Genomic DNA, 22666 nt, shown 5'->3' on the forward strand with positions numbered 1-22666 from the left:
GGCGCAAGGCCGCGCACCCACTCCGTCAAGCTTAACTTTACTTGCAGGTGACATTTGCGCTAGATACGTGGGCTATATGCACTTTTAGCTTTTAAATAATATTATTGATTCATTCTTTATCTTATTTTATATCAGGATATACATTTTATTTTATTGTATGGATGCGTCATGTGTTTTATGTTTAAGTGTGAAAATAAGTATAAACGTGAAGTAAGACGATCAAAATCTTAATGAAAATCAGCATTGTGTGTAACAGATGATGTGTGTTTGTAGTTTCAATAGATACTTACTCTAAAAATCTTGCCAAAAATTAAGTAGTAAATGATTAAATGAACCAAATTAATTGAAGCATAGAAAGTGTTCAATAAGCACCTATTATAAGCGTATATGTTTAACACGCATAAGGAGACAGTATAGTAATTGATAATGAGATGCAGAAAGCCTACGTAACTATATCGATGATAAATAATGGGTTTATTAGTAAAATCTGCTATTACAAGCCGTCAAGCTAGTTCGTATAATGAATATTTAACGACTAAACTGTCGTTTACGTATTAGCGTGAGATGTATTGCACGATATTCTGTTTATATTTAATTTGTTATTTGTTGGTAAATTATGGTAAAATATTAATTATAGTACTTAGTGAAATTAGGTTATATTTATGGTTATTGTTGATGGTTTGTCAATCTCTATGTCCTGTTACTCACCGCTTTTTTGCAATCGTTTCTAACCGTTTTTTAATTCATACAAAATGTATAAAATAACAAACGTGGTTTTAAAAATATATAACAAAACAAAGTGTCGTAAAATACATGCAGACGTAAAAATTATTAAGAGCATAAAATTTATAATTTAATATGTGGCTTGGTTCATGGGTTCTTCCCTTCAAACTAATATAAATGAGATAATTGCATTAACTTTCTGTTTTGCAAAGGGCATTAACTATAATGCAAGAGCGTTAGAAAGGTACAGTCTCACCTTGTAAAAACCAATAAATTAATCGCACTGACTCTCAATGAAACCTACGGATATAAGTGACATTATAATCACATTAATGACAGTGAAACCAGTGCGAATCAACCTTGACTGAGCCGAGTCCAGATGTCATATGGGTTAGACTTTCTTAAATACCTAACTCACTTTCTTCATAATATCTCGATGTAATGCTGGCTGCACAAGTTTGCTATTTGCATACGATATGCATGCATGCTCAAAAATGACGTTTCAGCATGCATGTCATGTAGAATTTAAAAATTCAAATTTCGAATTTTCGATGTCAAATAGCATGACATTTTAAAAACTTTAATTTCGAATTTTCGAAAATCTTAAGTCTATATTTTTGATCAACCAATGACGTTTGGAGAAGATATTCTTTATTTATGGTAAGTTTTATATGCTTTTTTGATATTATTGGATATATTGTATTTGTCTATGGCCACTTTATTAATTCGAAATAATACACAACAATAGATAAAATTACACAAAAGCTTATTATATAGCTGCATGGTATCATTATCTGCTACACGCTAACACGGTTTCAAGTATGCATGACTAAACAATTGTATACGATTATTGCACATGCATCGGGTATTAACTATCATGCAAATTGGACAATCAACTAGATCGTGTGTGCTAGTAGAAAATTAACATACCGCATGTAAACATACTATGAAAGTTAAGCCTTAAATTATGTATTTCATGACTCCAGGTGTTAATATCTTAATGATCTATGTTGTAAATGATTATTATATGGCTGTAATATTTTATTGATAATGCACGCTTCCGTATTGCAAATATAAACGTGTTTCGCTTGGTTTGAAAGAAGCGTTAGATTTTTAATTACCCAGGCTTAGTGTAGGTTAATGATTGTTTGAATAACTGTTTAGTATATAATAATGTGTGATGACATATTGTATTTTTTAGTAACCATAGAGCGGGCGAGAAGCACCGTATTATGAAAATAGATTATTTTGGATACTATTAAACAAAAGTAAAACCAGATAGATTTTACTAAAGTACAATTTGTTGAAAATGTGAGTTCTGGCTCCCTTTATGTAATGTATTTACCTATGACTGTAACCATTTATACTTTTATACCATAAAAGAAAGCCACTCATAAACAGAAAAATTAAGAATAGTACCTTTACTTAAGCAATGATTACCTACCATGTTTATTGTCAATCAACCCTAACGCACTTAACAATGTGCTTCGATTTTCCATCAAGTGCGTCAAATGAATGATTCATTCACAAGGAATTACCTGATAAATACCTCTTTTATCAGATAGAAAATATCTATGGAAGTCCGGTTTTCTCCGGCGAGGACGCGCGAGGCCCAGATTCAACTGACATGTTTTATTCAATACCACACGTCAAGAAATGAACGCCAAAAATAAAAGACAAATATATTCTTGTTCTGATTCAATGAAATTATACATTATTTATTGTTAATGTCTTTTTGTGTTGTAACATTGCTTTGTTTGGTGTTCCGTAATTCAGAGAAATGCACATTTTTTATTTTGGAGCTAAGCACAAAAACATACAGATAGTTACTATATATGTACTTATAAATATGTATATTTAGTATAATGAATCCCTTTTAAGAAATAAAAAATATTTTTGGGAATGTATTTAACAACATAGTTGCACGAATTTACTCTAAATTTGCTTTGGATGAAAAATATGTTTTTTTTTTGTTCTTTTGGTAGTTTTATACATCAATTAATGATGTCAAAATTTTGAGCAATATACATACGAATTAAATCGTTAGGAAGGATGAAGTAACATTCGATCGTGCTACATTATGCCAAAATTACGTAATATGTCTATATGAATCAATGACCAGCTAGGGCCCGTGGAGCCTGACCATGTATGGTCACTGCCCATGTTCTAACTTCTGACCAATGACTTTTTTACCAAAACCCGTAAAACTGTGTCGTAATTGCCGTTTTTGTCGTATCTCTATTTGGATAGACGATTTTTATTTTTTATAGACTCATGGATAGAGCGTATTTTTAACGAATCGTTTTTTTTAATTATTTCGAATTTGGAATAGCAATTGTCGATGGAATCAAGCTTTTTCTTATTTTTAATTAAATTCATTTTGCGGCAGTTAATTTAGAGCAAAAAATCTAATGAAAATCTAACAATTCTGTATAGAAACTTAACTTTTGCTTTTTAGCACGAGATATTGATTGAGAAATTTTATTATAATAGTTATGTTATTTCAAAATGTTAAGCAACAAAACGTGTATAAATTCTAGACTAGAGAAAACTGTCTAGGATTTAGCAGTTTTACATTGTGAATTAATTTTATTGATTTAATACGATTTGTGACATTTACAAAAGAAAAAACATAGAGCTTGCGAACGTACATAGGCACAATTTGTAATCACCAGAAAAAAAAATATTGTAAAAATATTTTATCATTTTATTTTTTTCACACACAAGTTCGAATAATCTGTTTAAATTCATCCCATCTAATCTTTTTTGCTTTATCTTTACATGGATCTGTTGTTTATCCATTAATTGACACACGCGTGAGTTTTTAGCAAGTTCTGTATTTGGAGACCACTAAAATAATAAGGAGTCAATGAAACTGTCTAGTGTGTACATAATAATAATAACTCGTAAGATTTAAATTGTTGACTTGTGCATTAAAGCTGCCATTCACAGTACAGACAAGATAAAGTTAATGCTGTTCACGCCGCGATGACGAAAGTTGCATACTACACACGTCGGGTCGGGCTACCAAACCTTATTTGGCGCCGAGATTTAAAACGTGCACAGATTAAAAAGTAGGTAAATAAACCGTGTTACCATATTCATCTTTTCTCCTTTTAGTTTAGGGTGGTTGAGTTGTATCTGATTTACTTTTCGATTAAAAATTTTGCAGCAGTTTGATTTATTATAGCTGTTGTCAGGTAATTGTAATTTGGTTGTATTACAGTTTGATAGATGTGAATGAATTAAAATAACAAAAATTTTTCATGCAAAAAGTGTTCAGTGAAATCATACCTACTGTATAATGTTTTTTATACAATGTGTATTGTGTAACTTTTTATTCCTTTTCCCTTCCCATTTTTTCGATCCATCCCGGTCTACGCTCGCTGCAGCTCCGTTTTAAACATCGAGACACTAAGACAAGTCTTTTTAAGTCCGTATAGTATTATATTATATTATCTGTGCCTTATTATTCAAACTTACCAAATAACAATCAATCGGTTTCTCCCTCGGCCTGTGGTAGGCTTTCTGCAGCTCCGTCTGTTTGAGCGCATGCGCAATGTGCAGCGCGCTCGCGTCGAACCGCCCGTACTGGTAGTCAGGCGTGTCGCGAGACAGCTCGCGAGCGGGCGAAGCGTGCACGCTGCCGCCGTTCGTCGCGCGGGTTGGGGATACTAAGGAAGAAGATTTAAATTAGTATAAACTATATTGAATCATACATATTATATAATACAAGAAACTGGGTAATTGGGAAACAAGCTAGTTCATAGTAAGTACCTATACCTACATAATTATTGGATTTGGTTTTGTTTTAAAATACGTTATAAGTATGAATAGACATTATAAAGTTATAAACGTACTGCTCAAACGTGCTTAAAGTTTAAACCTAATTGAAATGCTTATGTCCATTTTCAAGTTATTGAAAAAATGCGCTTCTCTGTTGAGTTATGAGTAATTGCTCTACATATTAGGCTTTTTCCAAGGTATCGTATATTATTCACTAATAGACTTTTACTAAATGTGTTTAAAATTGATTTGATTTCCCGCTTCCGAGATAGGTGGAATTTGAAAGTGAAAGATATCTATTAATGCATAATATCAACTGAAGCGTTGTATATGTCTTAATGTTGATACTATGGATCGTATCGTGCAACGAATTTTCCTGTCTATTTGCCGTTCAACAAATCACATATTCTGCTAAACAACCATACACAGATACTCATTGTATCCATATACTTTACCAATTAAAATTCCTTCATAACGATTGCAATCAGATAAATACCTATTATAAAGATAATGACGTAATATAGGTAGCCGGTATGAATGCAACGGCTGTTCGAATAGACGTGATTATATGATATGAAGCTTGCCTTGTATGACCGTTAGATCTCTATGAGACCTTGTTATAATATACCTAGTTAGCGTGCTGGTTATGCCCCGCGGCGGCGTCTGTGCGATATGGGAACGAACGTACATTTTGAGTAGATGTGCAAAATTTTATACAAAATTCATAGCGTAAAGGTATCTAGGTATAAATAGGACTAAACACATAGGTACACAAAAGCACATATTTTGTGATTCTGACGATAGTTTCAAGTGGTTTCTTAGTCCGAAAATCTATAAAAGTATTTTTTTCGGAATATATTAATATGAAATTTCTATTATAGGGAGAGAGAGATTAAAGGAAAATCAAACACGAACACTGTTATTTCTGAGTGACATAAAAGTGAATCTGTATAATTTAGCCTTGACTTGTTGCAATTTACAATAATAAATTATCTAGTACTTACAAAAAACGAGTTAGGTTAGGTACGAGATTTGCTGCTTTCAGAGCAATTTGTGACTATCAAAATAACCTTATAGCTGTGCTTATAGTATAAATTTCGAACATTTATCTATATTTGGACACAAGCACCATAACCAAACAAACTTCTACTAGCACACTTTGTTATGTAATTCTATACATTCCAAAACCAACTCTATACCTTCAACACAAGTCTTCAATTAGTTTAACAAACGTTACCATGCCAACCACCATACGCTTGAAGCATGTATTTTTTAAACCGGTTTACTAGTGCAATTGATAAATTTAACTTATACATCACATACATGGGTAAATAGCAATTGGTATGTGTTTCATATCCTTATTTTAATTGCCGTTGAGCTGAATATTGGAGGAATTCGTATTAATTGGTAAATGAACATTTTTGGATTAGGTGTATGCAATTTTGTATTAAATGTTTAGAAAGAGGAAATTGTTAAACAGGGGTTTTTGTTGTGTAGAGAAAATTCAAACGGGTAAAGAAATATTTTTTAAAGTTGGAATGGAAATTCGGAAAATATTTACATAATTTAAAAGCAGTATTTTGTTTCTCAGATATTATTTTACAGTGATTGAAAGAAACTGTTTGTTAGATATTTAAATATGTGCAATATATAAACATAAACTATGTGAATTGTGAAAGTAAAATCGCGAGGCGACTTGTATTAAATCTATATTTTCATTCATTGATTTACGAGTACAAGAAACTTGATGCAGATTGGCCGTTGTATGTCTCATGAGACTTTGTTTTTCATAATAAATATTAACTGAACGAACATAGATATGAGACTGAATTAATAACTTTTTTTAAACAAAAAAAAATACGTCTCAGAAGTGAAACTTCTTTTGAAAGATTCCAAGATAGGTACTAAAATCGTCGCCTTACTCATAACGCGACGGTATTGCCATGACGCGACCTTGAAAATTTACTCTAAACGCGCCTAAAGAAGTTTCACTTCACACGTTAAAGTAAAACTTTTATAAGTTATAAATTAAAAATGATTTACCTAAGTAACAGATTTAATTAGCTTCTCTCCGCTAATCTTCTTCTATAAATAAAAAAAAAATATTTAAATAATTTCACATGCGGTGAGATGATGTTTAAAAAAGTTTCTGCCCGGGGCTTCACTCGCCTCATGAAAAGCACACGCAATTTCATCTAAGAGTTTTTGTATTATACCGATAAATAGATAGACAAAAAAAATGTTGCGTACGGACATCGCCCTGTTACAATATTATTACACTAAATATGTACATAAATACATAGATTAAACATACTTACAGAAGCGACATCTTCAAATGAGCGCTACAGTATATGTGTAATCTATATAATTAGCTGTAGTATGTACAACACCTGTATTTCAACACCCATATATGCTCTCAATATGGTATAGGCGACATTACAAAATGCCCATTTACCTGTTCAAATTATAACATGTGCGTAAATAAGGTATTTCCTTGGTATTAACAGCTTATTTGTAACTGGAAAATTATATATGAATTCTAACAGTGAAAAACTAACGTTATATTCACATCTATGTTCTATACTAATATAAGCTAAAAAGTTTGTTTGTTTGAACGCGCTAATCTTAGGAACAACGGGGCCTGATTTGAAAAATTATTTCTCTGTTAGATAATACCTTTATCGATTAAGTATATCACATTAAGAACAATAAGAACGCAGCAATGCGGATAAAACCGCGGGGCACAGCTAGTATTTAATATTTATATTATTAATTCCTACATTTTATTAGGTATCTAATTCAATTAAATTTTATCTTTATCCGATGTATCATGTAATCAAGTTAATTAATGTGTAAACAATACTTATAAGATTGAGAAGGGAGATACAATATGTCAATAAAAACGTATTTCTCACAACTTGCTGTATATTTACTTTGTAAACTAGGAAACAATTTCATTGTTATCAACCAATCAATCTTATTATTATTACGTTAACCTTACGATTGATCATAAGAAGGTAAGTTTTTTGTCTTATACATATTTTTTTGTAATAAAACCTTAATTATTACCTTCAACTAGTCATCTAGATTCTAGGCAATCTGTCTGTTACCGTTCAAAATTCAAATGATAAGGGCTGATTTTTCAATCCTTGGTTAAAACTTATTCGTCGAATAAAGTATTAAACTATAATTTCAAAAATGTATTCTAATTGTCCGTATTTGACAATTTACAGGTGACATTTTAATATGTTCGTGTAATACTTTATTAGACGGATAAATTTTAGGATTGAAAAATCGGCCCTAAATCGTATAATAATATGCTTATAGGGAGATTTTTAACCAGAAAACATTAAATTATTGAAACGTGCGAGAAGGCATTAATATATGTACCTCCCTATATTTTTCATTGTTATAATGTTATTGATTTTTGCTTGTATATTTAGAAAACTGTTAATTTGAGAAATTTCGTTAAATTCGTAAAACGATTTGCCTGACTTCAAGTGAAACGGTTTTATAGAGTTTCTCTATCGTGATAAAGGTATTTAAGCATTTGAACTTATGATGGTTCCGTTGTAAAATATCACAACCTAATAATTTCGTTGTATTAGAACCGTGGCCAGAATTTACATTTAATTTCTGATAGCGATGTTTTATAGCCTTACATTTTAGACCCCCATTCCTAGAAAGGACAGACATACCCAAGTAACTTATTGTGAACTCCCTGAATTTTAATAACATAACTGCATAAATTGTGACTCTCTCTGTCATAATTAATAACTAAATTTAAAAATAATTTGGAAAATCCAAAAGTGCACGCCTCATAATTTTTTTTTAATAAATATTTATTAATTATTATTTTTGTTTATTTAATAACAATTAAACCACATCGAATCAGACCCTGAAAAATGAAAGGGTTCTATTCCTGAGCATACTCAAGCGTAAGAGAAAAAAAAGACTCGATTAGTAAAGTATTTCGGTCGCTATCGTGTTAACAAGAAAAAGGATCCGCACATACAGACACACGGACGTCCAAGACAGAACTTTTTTAAACTGTTTTTTAACTAGTTTAAATAACAAAAATGACATCAAAAATATCATGAATGTTAAAAATAGTGTTTTTTCTTAATATGTGTGTGTATGTATTATCTTACAAGTGCAATGTATGATACATAAAGACATTTTAAGTTTGAAAAATCAGATGTTTTGCGCGAAGCGACAGTAGTACCCACCTCAACGCTTCGCTTATGAGGCGTGCAATAAATGAAGCAACGACAGTGTAAGTTTTCTATTTAATTGTATAATAATTCATCTCTGACATTCACGCCAGTCTACAAATTAAGTATACTTTCATGAACACGACATCTTACACTAATTACCAGCTTAATATTATGCTACATTTGTCGTATTACACAAGAGATATCCAAGAATTCAGTGATTGTTTGATCTCGTGCGTGTACAAGTGACGATTACTAAATCGCGAGCGAGTGTGGCACAAACATTTTTTACCTAAAACTTTCTTAACTTGCCGCTGCGTTTGCAATGCAATAGTTTTTTGCCCAATAAATAATGTGCTGAACGTGATTTTTATGGTAATTGTGAATAATTTATTGCCAAATAGAAAAGTTGTTTCGCTTTGATATTGTTGTGAAATGTCTTGTATTGCTCAATTAATGAGACTGCATAGATATAGGCAAATTATGTGCAATTGATTTCAACTGAAAGGGGAAAGTCGTTAATGATTGTCTACACAAAAGGTGTAAATTATGAATGTATGGAGCACGATATAGTCATGTTAATTTAATTACTATTGTTAAATTTATGTTCACTTTCAGTTGATAATTAATCGAATTAAGCGTAAGCGTCATTCAACCAATTAAAATCATTAATGCAACTAGACAAGATTTATTTTATTATCAATACTTAAAAACAATATTAATTTTTAGACTTCAAGCCAGCATTACTATCTATTAAAGTTTGCTAACACTGTTGTTGTTTTCTATTTCAGCATTACAACAGCTGTTCGTGAAACGGAGGCGTGTAACGACTGTTTCTCACGGTACGTTTTAGCATAGGTCAAAACGCAGGCTGGTCCACAGTCTAAACCGTATGCTATTTAGTATTTTGTGCTTTCGGTCACTGGGCTGTCTCGAGGAATGCGGCCGCCTTCACAGCAAGTTCCTCCATCTCTTTCGAACTTATAGGTCGACACTCCTCTTTGTATCGAAGATTTGCGAAATGTGCCGACGATTTCACGTGCTGGTACCGTTTGTGCCTTCTTCGGAAGTCCGACTGGATTCTTTGGTTGCTGATTAGATCGTGCAAGATTAACTGAGGCGTCAACATTCCGAATACGTGTTGGGGGAAATGTATGACATTTTAAGGTAGAGGATGTTGATAGTTATCTTGTTGTATTTTGAATGTTATAGTTATGTTCAAAATTTATAATTTATAGGAATTGATATGAGGAAAAGATTTTTGTTCATGAAATTGGATTTGAAGTTGGTACCTACCTATTGCGGCGCAAGTTTATTTTCGACGTAGCAGTACCATTATATTAATTATTTTTTTGATTTGCATTGACGTGCTTACGAATTACGATATAAAAATATTTCTTAAATTAGAAAATCTTGATTTAGTTTCTTTTAGTTCTCAAATACAAGCCATTTTAATAATTTAAAGCATACCATAATAACTGATATAATAAAAGATTTTATAATATTATCCGTACATCGATGACAGGGATATCTAACTATATTATAACCATTTTAAATTAATTTTTTTTTATTATATTCTATTAAAACATAAAACGCGTTAGCATCAAGTTTAGACGTATAAATCTAGTGCCATTGTGTGTGGTCAATAAACTGTAACGAAGCCCGCGGCGCAAGGTCATGTGAATTGTTTCAAAGGATTAAGATGTTTCATTTTAAATATATTAACAGCCTATTAATTCATACAATTTAAGCTCAATGGAAATAATGAGTAATGAGTATAGTGTAGGTGTTATAGTCAAACCCCGAAGCTCGGGCACTCGTAGGTTGGACTGGTCAAACCTCAGGTCTGGCATAATGACTTTCTCAAAGCCCAAATAAATGTAATATTTCGGTCTTTTACTAAACAATTTTCTTCAGTCGTTGTCTAGCTGAGGCGTCTTATGCGCGTGCGATGCCTATGCTGCGTTCGCCTACGCCCGAGACTGCTGCTGACTTCAGCCAAAGGGTGAGATTCAAATGTATTTCGTGGATTTTCCGATGGTTTTGGCCAAACCTAAGATAAACCAGTCCTTTCGCGAAGAGATTGTGTTTCGGGATTTGACTATAATAACATAGTTTGTGGATGTGGATTCTCGTCTAGTAGAGTTGTAGAGCCTTTAGCCTCTGGGTATGGTCCTCAGTTATTACTAGTAACATAGGTATCATGAATTGCATCAATACATTTTTTGCATTCACTTACATGCAATAAAGAAGTAAATTAAGACGGACTACTTTTTGTATGAATTTGAGTAACTTATTAACAGGACTGAGATTTTTTGCTTTTTTTAATTTATATCTACATGGCATTTTTAAAACGATTTAGCTTTAAAATTCCCTCATAAATAGTGATGTATATTTATCTATAATTACGTAAATATCGATATCCGGCGTATCGTAGAGATACTTTGACCAAAATTGCACTTTTTAGCGCAAATCACATGAAATATCACGGACATGGCAACATCGTTTTCCGTTCGTATGCAATTTAATACTATTCTGAGTATAATAATATCCTGAGTTATCTTAAAACTTTGTATATTCCAATCTTATGCGTAAACTGCATATTATTTAATAAAAAATCATTATATGTACCAACTTTCGTAAATAGAGAGCAATGGCAACAGCCTTAAAAATTCATATTTATTTTTAAATATTTCAGAAACAAGCCAAAATAGTAATACAGTATTAATGTAAATAAATATCAAAATCAAATACGAGTAATCACTTATGGGTACATATGATTTTAACGATTTACATGTTATTATTATTTATGAAAATCAAAATAATAATGTGGTTCATATTTCTATTAACTAAGCGTTCTCTTATTATAGGAAGCGAAAAGCACCTTCATTAGTCAATACTTACATTCTGTCTCATGGCTGTTCCTAGCGTGTCCCCGTATTTGCTCATTCACATAGTTATTGCTCTTTGGCACATTGAGCGCACTTCGAATGCCCACGGAGGAGTTATCGAGGTGCCCCGGCCCGATCTTTGGCACATGACTGGAACAGTACACTTCTTTGTCTTCTGTCCAATGCTGGTTGTTGTAATACGTCTGGAAATATAAAGAAGAGCAAGTTTTGGTTACCAGGCTCAAGGGGAGGTCTAAGATTGAAATTCTCATTATAAGGACTCTCATATTCAGTCAAACTCATACTGGGAAAATCGAAGGAAAATTGTAAACAACGATAATCGTTCAGATAAATAGATACATATATATTTTAGTACAAATTTAAAAAATTAAATAACATTCATTAATATAAGAATTTCCGTTTGTGGTGCTTTATGGTAAATTAGATCATAGAATGGTTCAACCCTTAGACAATTATAATATTTTTTTAATTGCCACAGATTCACATGTCATTTAATAACTTAGGTTAGGTATATCATGTGAGCCTTAATATCAGCACACAAAATTAAATACATATCGGTTGAATCATTTTAACGTAACAGAGGAACGAACATCTTCACATACAAAATTTCACACATCATTAGTAGCACAACATACCAACATGCGTTGTGATTAAGAATTCTAATCGTATAAATGTAATTTGTAAAGATTAGGTTCTTCAATTAATTTGATTTACGGTGAACCCTTGGTGCATTCTTACGTGTTCGACTGGTTTTAATGATAGGTTGTTGTGCTTGCAAACAAGCTGGTTTGGAGAAATATCAATTATATGAACATCCGCAAACAAATAATATGGGAATTTTTAAACTGTTTTGCTAATTTAGTAGGTAATTGTTTTCGTGAAATAATGGTATTGTACCTATTCGTTATGCTGATGTGTACATAGTGCGGTATAGCGTAGGTATAGTTTCATAGCTGAAAATCCTCTGTGGATTCTCGTCTGGAGTTGTAGAGCCTCTAGATAAGGTCCTCAGTTATAAATAGTAACCTAGGTATCATGAATTGCATCAATATATTTTTTGCATCTACTTAAAGTGCATTTAATAAAGAAGTAAATTAAGGCTGATCACTTTTTGTATGAATTTGAGTAAACTATTAAGAGGACCGAGATTTTTTTTGCTTTTTTAATTAATACCTACATCGTAATTTTCCTTCATAAATAGTGGTGTATATTTATCTATAATTACATAAATATCGATATCCGGCGTAGGGATCGCAGATATACTTTGACCAAAATTGCACTTTTTAGCGCAAATCACATGAAATATTACGGACATCGTTTTCCGTTCGTATGCAATTTAATACTATTCTGAGAATCGTATTAATCCTGAGTTATCTTAAAACTGTTTATTCCAATCTTATGCATAAATTGATTGCATATTAGATTAATTGTACTTTCGTATGTGAACATGAGAACCAGAGGCATTTTCTTCTTTCATAGAGAAAAAAAAGAGAGTTTTACGTGCATAAGCTCAATAAAAAGTGAATCAACTAATCTTTTTTGTGACATAAACATTATAATTTTAATTCTTTTAAGTGGAAACAAATCCAACTAATCAAGGATCCTAAAAATTAATCCGGCCCTTTTTTGCTACTATATTATATAATGGTATAAAAATGAATAACTAGTTTTTATATATATTTGTATAAAATGTTACAAGGTCTAAATCTTGTAAAGTTTTAAACATTTTATACAAATACAACAATTGTATTTTTCTTTTCAATAGATATTGCATCGAATCGTATCATATTAATATTCATTAAAACGTCAATAGAACTAATTCAATTTTCAATCCCCATTGTTAAAGGCAAGTCAATTATACAGTACCATAATATACATTTGTTAAGCTTACAGTACAATAGGTAATGAACCAGTATACGTTGAACTGTCATATTAAACTATTCTAATTGAAATATGTGAAATATTTCCTTTGTACATAGGTAGTAACTGTTTAGTTATCTGTGATATTAGGTATAGTTATAAACCTGCTTTATTACTCGAGTTTCTTACCTACTACATACATGTTCCAGATAAAAAACTTTACTGTAGATATAAGATATCTATAATTAACTAGCGGTCCGCCCCGGCTACGCCCGTTGTACCTAAATGATTTCTCTCCGTATCCTAGAACTATCCTCGTACTTCAAGGAATATTATAAAAAGGAAATCGGTTCAGCCGTTCTCGAGTTTTGCGTTTACTAACACATTTGGCGATTCATTACTTAGGTCTAATACAGTTCTTGGAATGGTTCATAGCATTTCATAGCACATGAGTAAGAGTCCTAATAAAAATCTTTCACAGGACAGTAGTAAAGAGCGTCATATTGTTGTGTTGTTATCTGTGGTTGTTATGAACACAATATCACAAATATTCACATAAAATGTCAAACGAGTCGAGGTCACGGCAGGTCACACAGCACTGGCCGTTTCAAAAGCTAATGCAATCATGTCTCTGATACGGCACGTTAGCGCCAACAATGACATTTAATTCGAAAATTTTACGCAGTAGGTACCACTGACCGTTTTATTTTTTTACCGTTCTCATTCATATATCGGTCCACTATGCATGATTAACTTTATTGTGTGTATTTTTAGTGAGTATACTATGAAAAGATAAATAAGAATTTTCATTAACATTTATATAAAAGTAGAGTATTAAAGGTGTTTGATAAACTATTGAAATGAAATAAAGTTGTTGAAAATATTATATCTATTATATGAACGTGGGTGTTAATGATAATGAAAAACCCATATTTAGTCAATACAAAACCTCTTCTACATAGAGTGTACATATAGAGCAAAGAATATACTACTCTCTAACGAGAGTAACTGATAACTGATATAGAGTCATTACTTTATTTGAACAAATTGTATCAATGCTATGAAGATTTAACACATTAATCATTAATCTTTAATTTCTAAGCTACAAATTACAATATAGAGCTGCTCTATTTTTAATAGAGGTTTTAGACAAAGCGGGCAAAGCCGCGGGCGGTAAGCTAGTTAATTATAAATGTATAATACTCGCGTACAATCAAACACTAGAAAATACTATTTGTAGCTTAGCTTCACTAGCGATAGGATTAAAAAAAATTGTCATATATAGGTATACCTGTGTTTGAGAACAACTCAAATAGTATTCTATTGTACATATAACGTAACGTTAATAACTATTAAATACAAACTGCCCTTTATTAATCTTATCCGAAACGAGGTTTTGTGTATTTTTAAACTGGGCTTACGCAACTTAAACGATTCATAACATTGGGTCAAAGCATTATGTGACTTGTGATGCTTCGACTCATCAAAACAATATGGGAGTCCAACCCCCATACATTGCGACAAGGAAGTTTTAAATACAATAAAATAATAATGAATTAATTACATAAGCCGTGAGTAATAATTTCAGGTTAATAGCTGGTGAGTCATGCGGTAACATCTGATCTGTAACTATAGGTAATATTACTCACTTTTATTTACTTTGATTTTCAATAACGCGAAACAATTTTTTTGTATCATTTATTGTTGTACTTATTATTTTTGTTAAATATAAATGTTAATTTTTCTTATAAATAAAATAGTTATTGAACACATTTGAAGTATTTAATTCTTTCTCCGATCTTTATATTCTGTAAAGTTTCAATTTAATAACATAAATTTGCTTTTTTTATATAAAAAAGTTAGACGGAAAGTATTTATTAATATTTAGCAAAATTTCTCTACAAATCCATGGGTTCTTATTTTAAATTAAAATTAATACTAATAATAAACACAAATTATAAAAATTGTAAATTTTTTTAGTGAAAAAGTTATGAATATTGATATTTGTTTATTAATAGAATACATTAAAATTGATACAAACTCTCATAAAATACGCGGAAGATTATATCACAATTATATCATTTTAATAGGAAATAAAAAGTCGATCTGTAAGTAGGTAAAACAAGGTCGACCAAATGCCACACGTTTAAAATATCGTGATGATATAATATTATTAAATCGAAACTCGAGAGAAATCGTCAATCACGCTCGTTTTATAATAGGTACTTTATGCAAAGATTTACCTGTAATAGAAATGTAATAATATAATAAAAACACGAAATAATTTATAAATAATATTAGGTACTGTGCGATTTACCATTGTATTAAAGTAGTATTTATTAGGTAGAGTCTACAGCTCTATATTCTTCAACAAATGGCTGATTTTTTTTTGTGTGGTGTCTCTCAATGTTAGCCAGAAGGGCTTCTACATTGTAACGCGGACGCGTGGGTCAACTGAAGGTTCACCCTGGTAGCGACATGCGCAAGGGCTGTCGCTTGAGTGGAGGAGGCCGGAAGGGCCCTAGTCGGACGGGACAAATGGCTGATGGCCAATAATCTGTATTATACAAATATGATAATTGTGAAAGTTTGTATATTTTTATGTTTGTTTCCATTACACAATATAACAGCTGATAAGACTTGGATGAAATCGGCTAGGTACTGTTTAATAATTAAGTGAAACCTAGGCTGACATAGGTATACAATATAATAAAAAAATGCAATCATTTCGAATTCCTAACTGGAACAATTGCTCTACTAACTATTAGACTCTGCAGGTTACATATAAGGAGAATAGACAATGCCCTCAATACGCAACTACAATTGTATAGTATCGCTACAATATTATATTATCTGTGACAATACATACCTTCAAAGTCAACTTAGTCCCACAAACCGCGCACTTGAAGCAGCCACTATGGAAGAAGGTGAAGTCCTTCAAAGGGCCAACCCTGTCCACTTGGTACACAATCTCGTTGCACCGAAAGCAGGTGCTTTCGTAGAAATTCGGACGGTACATGGCGTCTAGCTCATAGTTCACTTCAAACTAATGTTCACCACACTGCATGTTTAATTTATATAGTCAGTTTACTGCTAGAATTTTAAAGGCTTTGTTAGAGTTGTGATTTTAGTAAGAGGTTCGTTTAAAATCATCCGCTTATAGTCTATGCGTAATACAGTTTTAAATAGAAGAAAGAAAATACAAGAAATATACAAGAAATCTTATTAATAGATGAGAAGAGCTTTATTTGTAATGTTGATTAAATACTAAGTTTCAATTGAAAATAACCTAGTATCAAATGAATAATTTTAATTAATTATTCAAATTATGTCCACGAGAATATGGCAGACGCTAATATCTTCATCTGTGAGTTAAACGAAAACATTAAGATGCTACTATTTATATGAAAGAAAACTTGTTTCTAAATGGAATATTCATTGAAAAATAATGTTTAGCTGACCGTTCTGGCTAGCTGACCGTTCTTAAATAATGTAAGTGACCGCACGCATTGTATTGATTGAACTAACCCCTCAATTTTGTTACTCGTTATCGTGATATAATTTGTACTATATTCCCTTAGAACTTTACTTGGAATCTTGTAAAGTAAACGTACTTTGTACGAATTAAATTAATTCAATTTTAAGCTTTTATAACTTTATAAGCTTTCGCGGTATCTGGTGTTTTGACATTGATACCTATATTTTGATTTTAGATTTTGATTGTTATATGACATTTAGCAAAGACTACAAAGATTATTTATTCCTTATAAAAAGGAGGTTAACGATATTAAAACAAATTTTAAATATCTACCATCTACCCCTATGATATATTACACACACAATTACACACGTATAAAATGCGCATGTTTCAATACATAGCCTACAAAATTTTAACTTCGAGCATAATGAAAATTGTGTTATTTATTTTAATTTATGCAAATTTTCTTTAGTTTTGGTATGATTATATTATATTCATTGCATCTCAAGTTATACTCGTACAACATCAGATGAAAATTATAACAAGTTGTAGTTCGCACATAGCGTCCCAGTTATTCTATCGAGTATATAATAAAAGCGGCTGAGTGTCCAACAATTGTTTTCCGTTTCTCGGTACGAGTAACTGCTGTTTATTAGCAAATCAATGCTTGCTGTAGAGCGTAGCTTCGGGCGGGCGTACTGTGTGAGATAAGCTTACGCGGTTTGAAATATTTTGGTGTATCTTTGTTCCTACATTGCGATGCATTTAACTGCGAGCTATTTTTGAGAAAAGAGATGTTTCTGAAAATAGCATAAAGAAGTGGTTCTGGAAGATAAAGAAAATTCTAGTTGAACTAAGTGTTTGTTTTTATGTGCCTTTTAGAACAAAAATTATAGTAATGAATTATGAAAAGTCTTTTCAAAACAATCCAATTATTGAAAATCAAAATACCATTCAAAAGACAGACGCTAAAGCTGGGATAATTCAAACTAGATACATATAGTGCACATAATAGAAACTCATTTACATAAAATTTCAACCAAAATCTTCCATTTAGACCATCAACACTCAGCTCTATCCTGTGGCTCTATCTTTCCTATTAAAGATACAGAACGATCGCTTATCGCTTCTTGATTGTTCCACAATAAAGAAGGCATAAGTATTGGAGCGTGCCGATATAATGATAGGCCCGGTATTCGTCCATAGTATACTATAGCCTATATAGTCTATACCATAGGATGTATGAATGCGTCTACCTGTTGCATTCCATACTCGTATATTCTGATTGTTATAACTCATATCGTTGGTCTTTATGTGAAGGATTTATAAGCTTTCCGATATGAAATTTTTTTGAGCTAAATTTATCGAGATGATCTCAATTATTTGTGGGTTCAATTTAGTTTTATATTAAACGATCATCAATTAAAATATTTATAATTTTGAACTTATCTTTGAATTATTTTTGGTTCTTTAAAAATTATGCAAAAGTAATCTTCCAAAAATATTACGTACATACTAAGAAATATTGTTCACTATTTATCCGAGTCCAATGCGTTAGGCCAGAAGAATTGTACAATTTTAATGTTAATTTTCCATTATTCCAACATTGTTTTCTCTAGGCTAGCCTAGTGTTTATTTTCTCTACATTAAAAGTACCACAGATTGTAACAGCCGAAATCTAAACAGATTCACATTTTTATGTAAAAATTAGTCACTTTCAGCTTCCAATTATGTAAGTAGGTTTATTGTTAACTAGATTTCCGCCCGCGGCTTCGCCCGCGCAGTCAAAGAAAAACCCGCATAGTTCCCGTTCCCATGGGATTTCCGGGATTGCGTCATTTTCCCGGGATAAAAAGTAGCCTATGTCCTTTCTCGGGTATCAAAATATATCCATACCAAATTTCATGAAAATTGGTTCAGTAGTTTAGGCGTGATTGAGTAACAGACAGACAGACAGAGTTACTTTCGAATTTATAATATTAGTATGGATTATGATTTAGCCACTTACTTATATGGTTCCTTGCACAACATTTAACGATCAATATAGGTAGAAAATAACAGTTTAGGCGTATTTATCATTGACGATATTTTCATCAGACCAATCACAAAAGTAATAAAACTAAACGGCATTCTTGGGTGACATCATTGTGAATAAAATCACAAATAAAATGATGAACCGGTCGAATTTGTGTCACGATATTCAATTTTTATTTTATTTCAATGATATAATAGCAATACGACTCTCTGTTCGATGTTTCCCACAATGTTTATTTCTAATGTTTCTACGCACAAGTTTTTATAATATTTATGAGTAATTCTGTAAATTATTTACCCAATTTTACAGTAATTATTAATTTATAAACGAATAGGTGATTTATTTAGTTATAAAAAAATATAACCCTCACCTATAAATAAAGGTTAGGGTTCCCGATCCAATAATTATTTTGTGAAAGTGTTCGTTTGTCTATCACGTTGAAGTAACATAATTAATTACAGGGTAGGTACACCCCAATAAAGTGAAAAAGTAACATACGCAATTTTTTACCCGATTGTACTTAGTTTTGTAGTAATAAATTTCAAATAGATAATTTAAAGTCTGTACTTATTTTGTATCATTTGTTGAGATTATTTAACACAGCCTTTTTTATATTTTAAAGAAATAAATATACCTACTTCCAAATTACATTTTTCTCCGTTTGCTGTCTACTACTATCTCTACATTAGTTTCTCGAGCTACGAAAGTGATAATATTTAAAGAGCACTAAATAAACTTGGAAAGTGATGTCGCATGTATGCGTGACATTTTTGTGATATTTCTTCTAGCTAATGTTAATGTATACTTTAATTTGTATAAATGAAATAAAAAATTTTAAAAATAAAAATATCGTTAACTTTTATACTTTTACTAGCGGTCCGCTCCGGCTTCGCCCGTGGTACATATGAAAAATAGATGTTGGCCGATTCTCAGACTTACCCGATATGCACAGAAAATTTCATGAGAATCGGTCCACCCGTTTCGGAGGAGTATGCAGACTAACATTGTGACACGAGAATTTTATATATAAGATATTAATTTCTTAAAATGGAATTATGCTCGGTATCATTTATGAATGTTTATGGGTATATTTCACTTTTACTTTAATAGCTTATAATATGAATGTTTTGTCTATGTGTATTTTTTCGACGAATTAAGATTTTATACACAAAATTCCTAAAATTTTCATAATGCTTGCTAATTCTACATCCATTATGATAATAAGCTACACCACTTGACCATATTACGTAAATACCAATGGATTTCATTTTTATTATCCGTACACCTTCACATAATGCAAATAACGGTGTAGGAGGTGGCTTTGGTCAGCAGCGGTCATGAGTGGGCTGAATTACTTTTACTCAATCTGAATGAAACCATTCATACATTTGTGTACTATATCTTTTTATATAATCTGTGTAATATTACTGGCTACGTCCTACAGTTTTAAATACAGATGAAAGTACCTATGATATAAACTGTTTTTTTTTGTGATGTCTCTGGATGTTAGACAGAAGGGCTTCTACATCTTAACGCAGACGCGTGGGTGAACTGAAGGTTCACCCTAGTAGCGACATGCGCAAGGGCGTCCCCCCTTGACAGGGATCTCGAACCTCGGCTTGCGCTGTCGCTTGAAGGGAGGAGGCCGGAAGGGCCCTAGTCGGACGGGGATACATAATCTGTGTAATATTTATTATACATTAGTAGAGTCCCTACGATTTCCCTAGCGGATAATGGTCGTTTGAGATAATTGACCTCTTGGTATTAGGGGATGAAAGTTCTAGTCCGTGTTGAATTTTGAAGAAAAAGCGTATGTTTGACTATTAGCCTTTCAACTATTTTTGTTCCAAATTTTATGCAAATTGGTGAGTTTTAAAAGCTGAAAGCTTTTAAAGCTATAACTAAATAATTTAATAGTGATAATTAACTAAATGTAGTCTTTTAATCAAAATAAAAAATACGAACACAAATATGAAAGTTCTCCATTCACATTGTAATTCTACACATTTCATCCCTTATTTCACCTTATTTAAAATTTATTTTAAAGGATTTGTTTCCCCATTATAAGTTTTAATATAACAAACAATTCTTGTAAATCCGTTCCACTTAAACTTGAAAACGAAACAGACGCACAGACTTTCGCATTTTATTTACACTGGTGAATTTTATGCGAATATAAATTTCAATATATTTATTATTTTATATTTATAATATGAAACATTACAAAGGGAATCTAGATAATGTTAACGCTAATTGAAACACGATACACGGAAATACTAGGGCATAGATAGAGCAGAACAGTCTAATTAATGACTAATGCAAACATAGAGTCAATATAGGAATTGTGGGGAATACGAATATCTGGTAAATTATGTATTATTTTGTTGTATTTGTTTAATAAATATGTATTAATAATTGCGCTTTATAAGAGTATAAATCTCAAACTCTACATTTGGAGAGCTACATTGCTAGCGATTTAAATTTAGCATTTATTCATGTTTATGTTGTGTTCATTGTATAATTTTGATTATTAAGATTTGTCTTGTAGTGAATATTTGCTAAAATATATTAGAAAGCATGAAAAATTATTAGATAAACGGTAAAAATTAAACATATAGTCGCTTGTGCTTCGAAGTTATGACGTCTTCTTCTATAGTTGACTGAATACATTTCTATTTAACTTTACGTCTATTTTTATTTTTATTTCATCATAACTATAATATTATTTAAATAAAATGTGAAGGTTTATGTCATAACGATTCAGTTAAATATTCATTAAACAATATCCGTTTGTTCATTCTGAACTTGTATTAGCCAAATGCAAATAAAATTTTCGACATAAAACCGAAGGTTACACTTGGCGGATATACTTAAAATTTACTTATTAGGAGTTGTGATAACTTTAATTCCATGCGGGCTTGTAAATTATTTAAAACATTCCATACTAAGTTATTTTAAATTTAAATATACAAACAAAACTTTAATAAACGTAAATGCTTTTAACGTTTGAAGGATTACAGTTGCGGCTTATTAACCTCTGTTTAAGATTCTAATTAGATCGCAATCTAAAAAAAGCCTTTTTATAAAACCTCCTTGCTGAGTTACCGCTATAAATCACATAAGCATTAAAAACCACGTCACTGACACTGCCACTGTGTAATAAAAAAATGTAAACGTCACTTTTGAAATTCGAATTTTAGAAATGACATTTCAAATACTTTTTATTTCGACGCTTGTTGCTTGCACACGGTACGCGCGCCGCTCGCGGGGGCCGGTCGAACACTGCCCGCCCGCGATTGTTTTTCGGCCAGTCTTGCGTCGAATACCAAAGAATATACTAACAGGTGGTTTGCTTTGAGTAATTTGCAAGGTTACTCTGAGAGGCTTTTAATAGGAACCGCAACGAAATTAAAAAATGAAAAACGAAATTATATATAGATAGAGTTTTAGTGAGTTTAAATTGTATAAAGGTGGGATTTCTCAAGAACCTAACATTTTATTCGATTCTATTTAAATTCTTATCTGAATAGGTAGGTACATAATTTTTTTAGGTGCCCTTATATATTTTTACTTAATAACTACTCATATATTATGTAGATTGTAGAGCTATAAGAAATAATTAAAATTGTATTTCCCGTAGGCCATAACGACATTATTT

The 22666-nt window shown here is 31.5% G+C and overlaps 1 protein-coding gene across 9 annotated transcripts in view; it reads right to left on the reverse strand.

The window, feature by feature from the left end:
• Positions 1-22297, reverse strand: part of Hil (peptidase hillarin) — a 44232-nt gene extending 21935 nt beyond the window's left edge. Inside the window, exons 1-4 of one of the 9 annotated variants that reach the window (XM_089705059.1) lie at positions 22154-22297; positions 16365-16556; positions 11628-11817; positions 4207-4397 (exon numbers count right to left, since the gene is read on the reverse strand). In XM_089705059.1, the coding sequence (XP_089561185.1) occupies positions 4207-4397; positions 11628-11817; positions 16365-16514 (531 nt within the window). In that variant the 5' untranslated portion in view covers positions 16515-16556; positions 22154-22297. Of the gene's footprint in view, positions 1-4206; positions 4398-11627; positions 11818-16364; positions 16589-22043; positions 22067-22097 lie in introns of those variants that run through there. The other 8 variants (XM_089705058.1, XM_089705056.1, XM_089705055.1 and 5 more) reach the window with 8 other exon arrangements.
• Between the last annotated feature and the right edge of the window lie 369 nt (positions 22298-22666).

This window comes from Colias philodice, chromosome 16 (assembly GCF_061535455.1).
Source record: "Colias philodice isolate Cphi_HAF_F1 chromosome 16, ilColPhil1 Martin Lab GWU primary, whole genome shotgun sequence".
NCBI classification, from domain to species: Eukaryota; Metazoa; Arthropoda; class Insecta; order Lepidoptera; family Pieridae; genus Colias; species Colias philodice.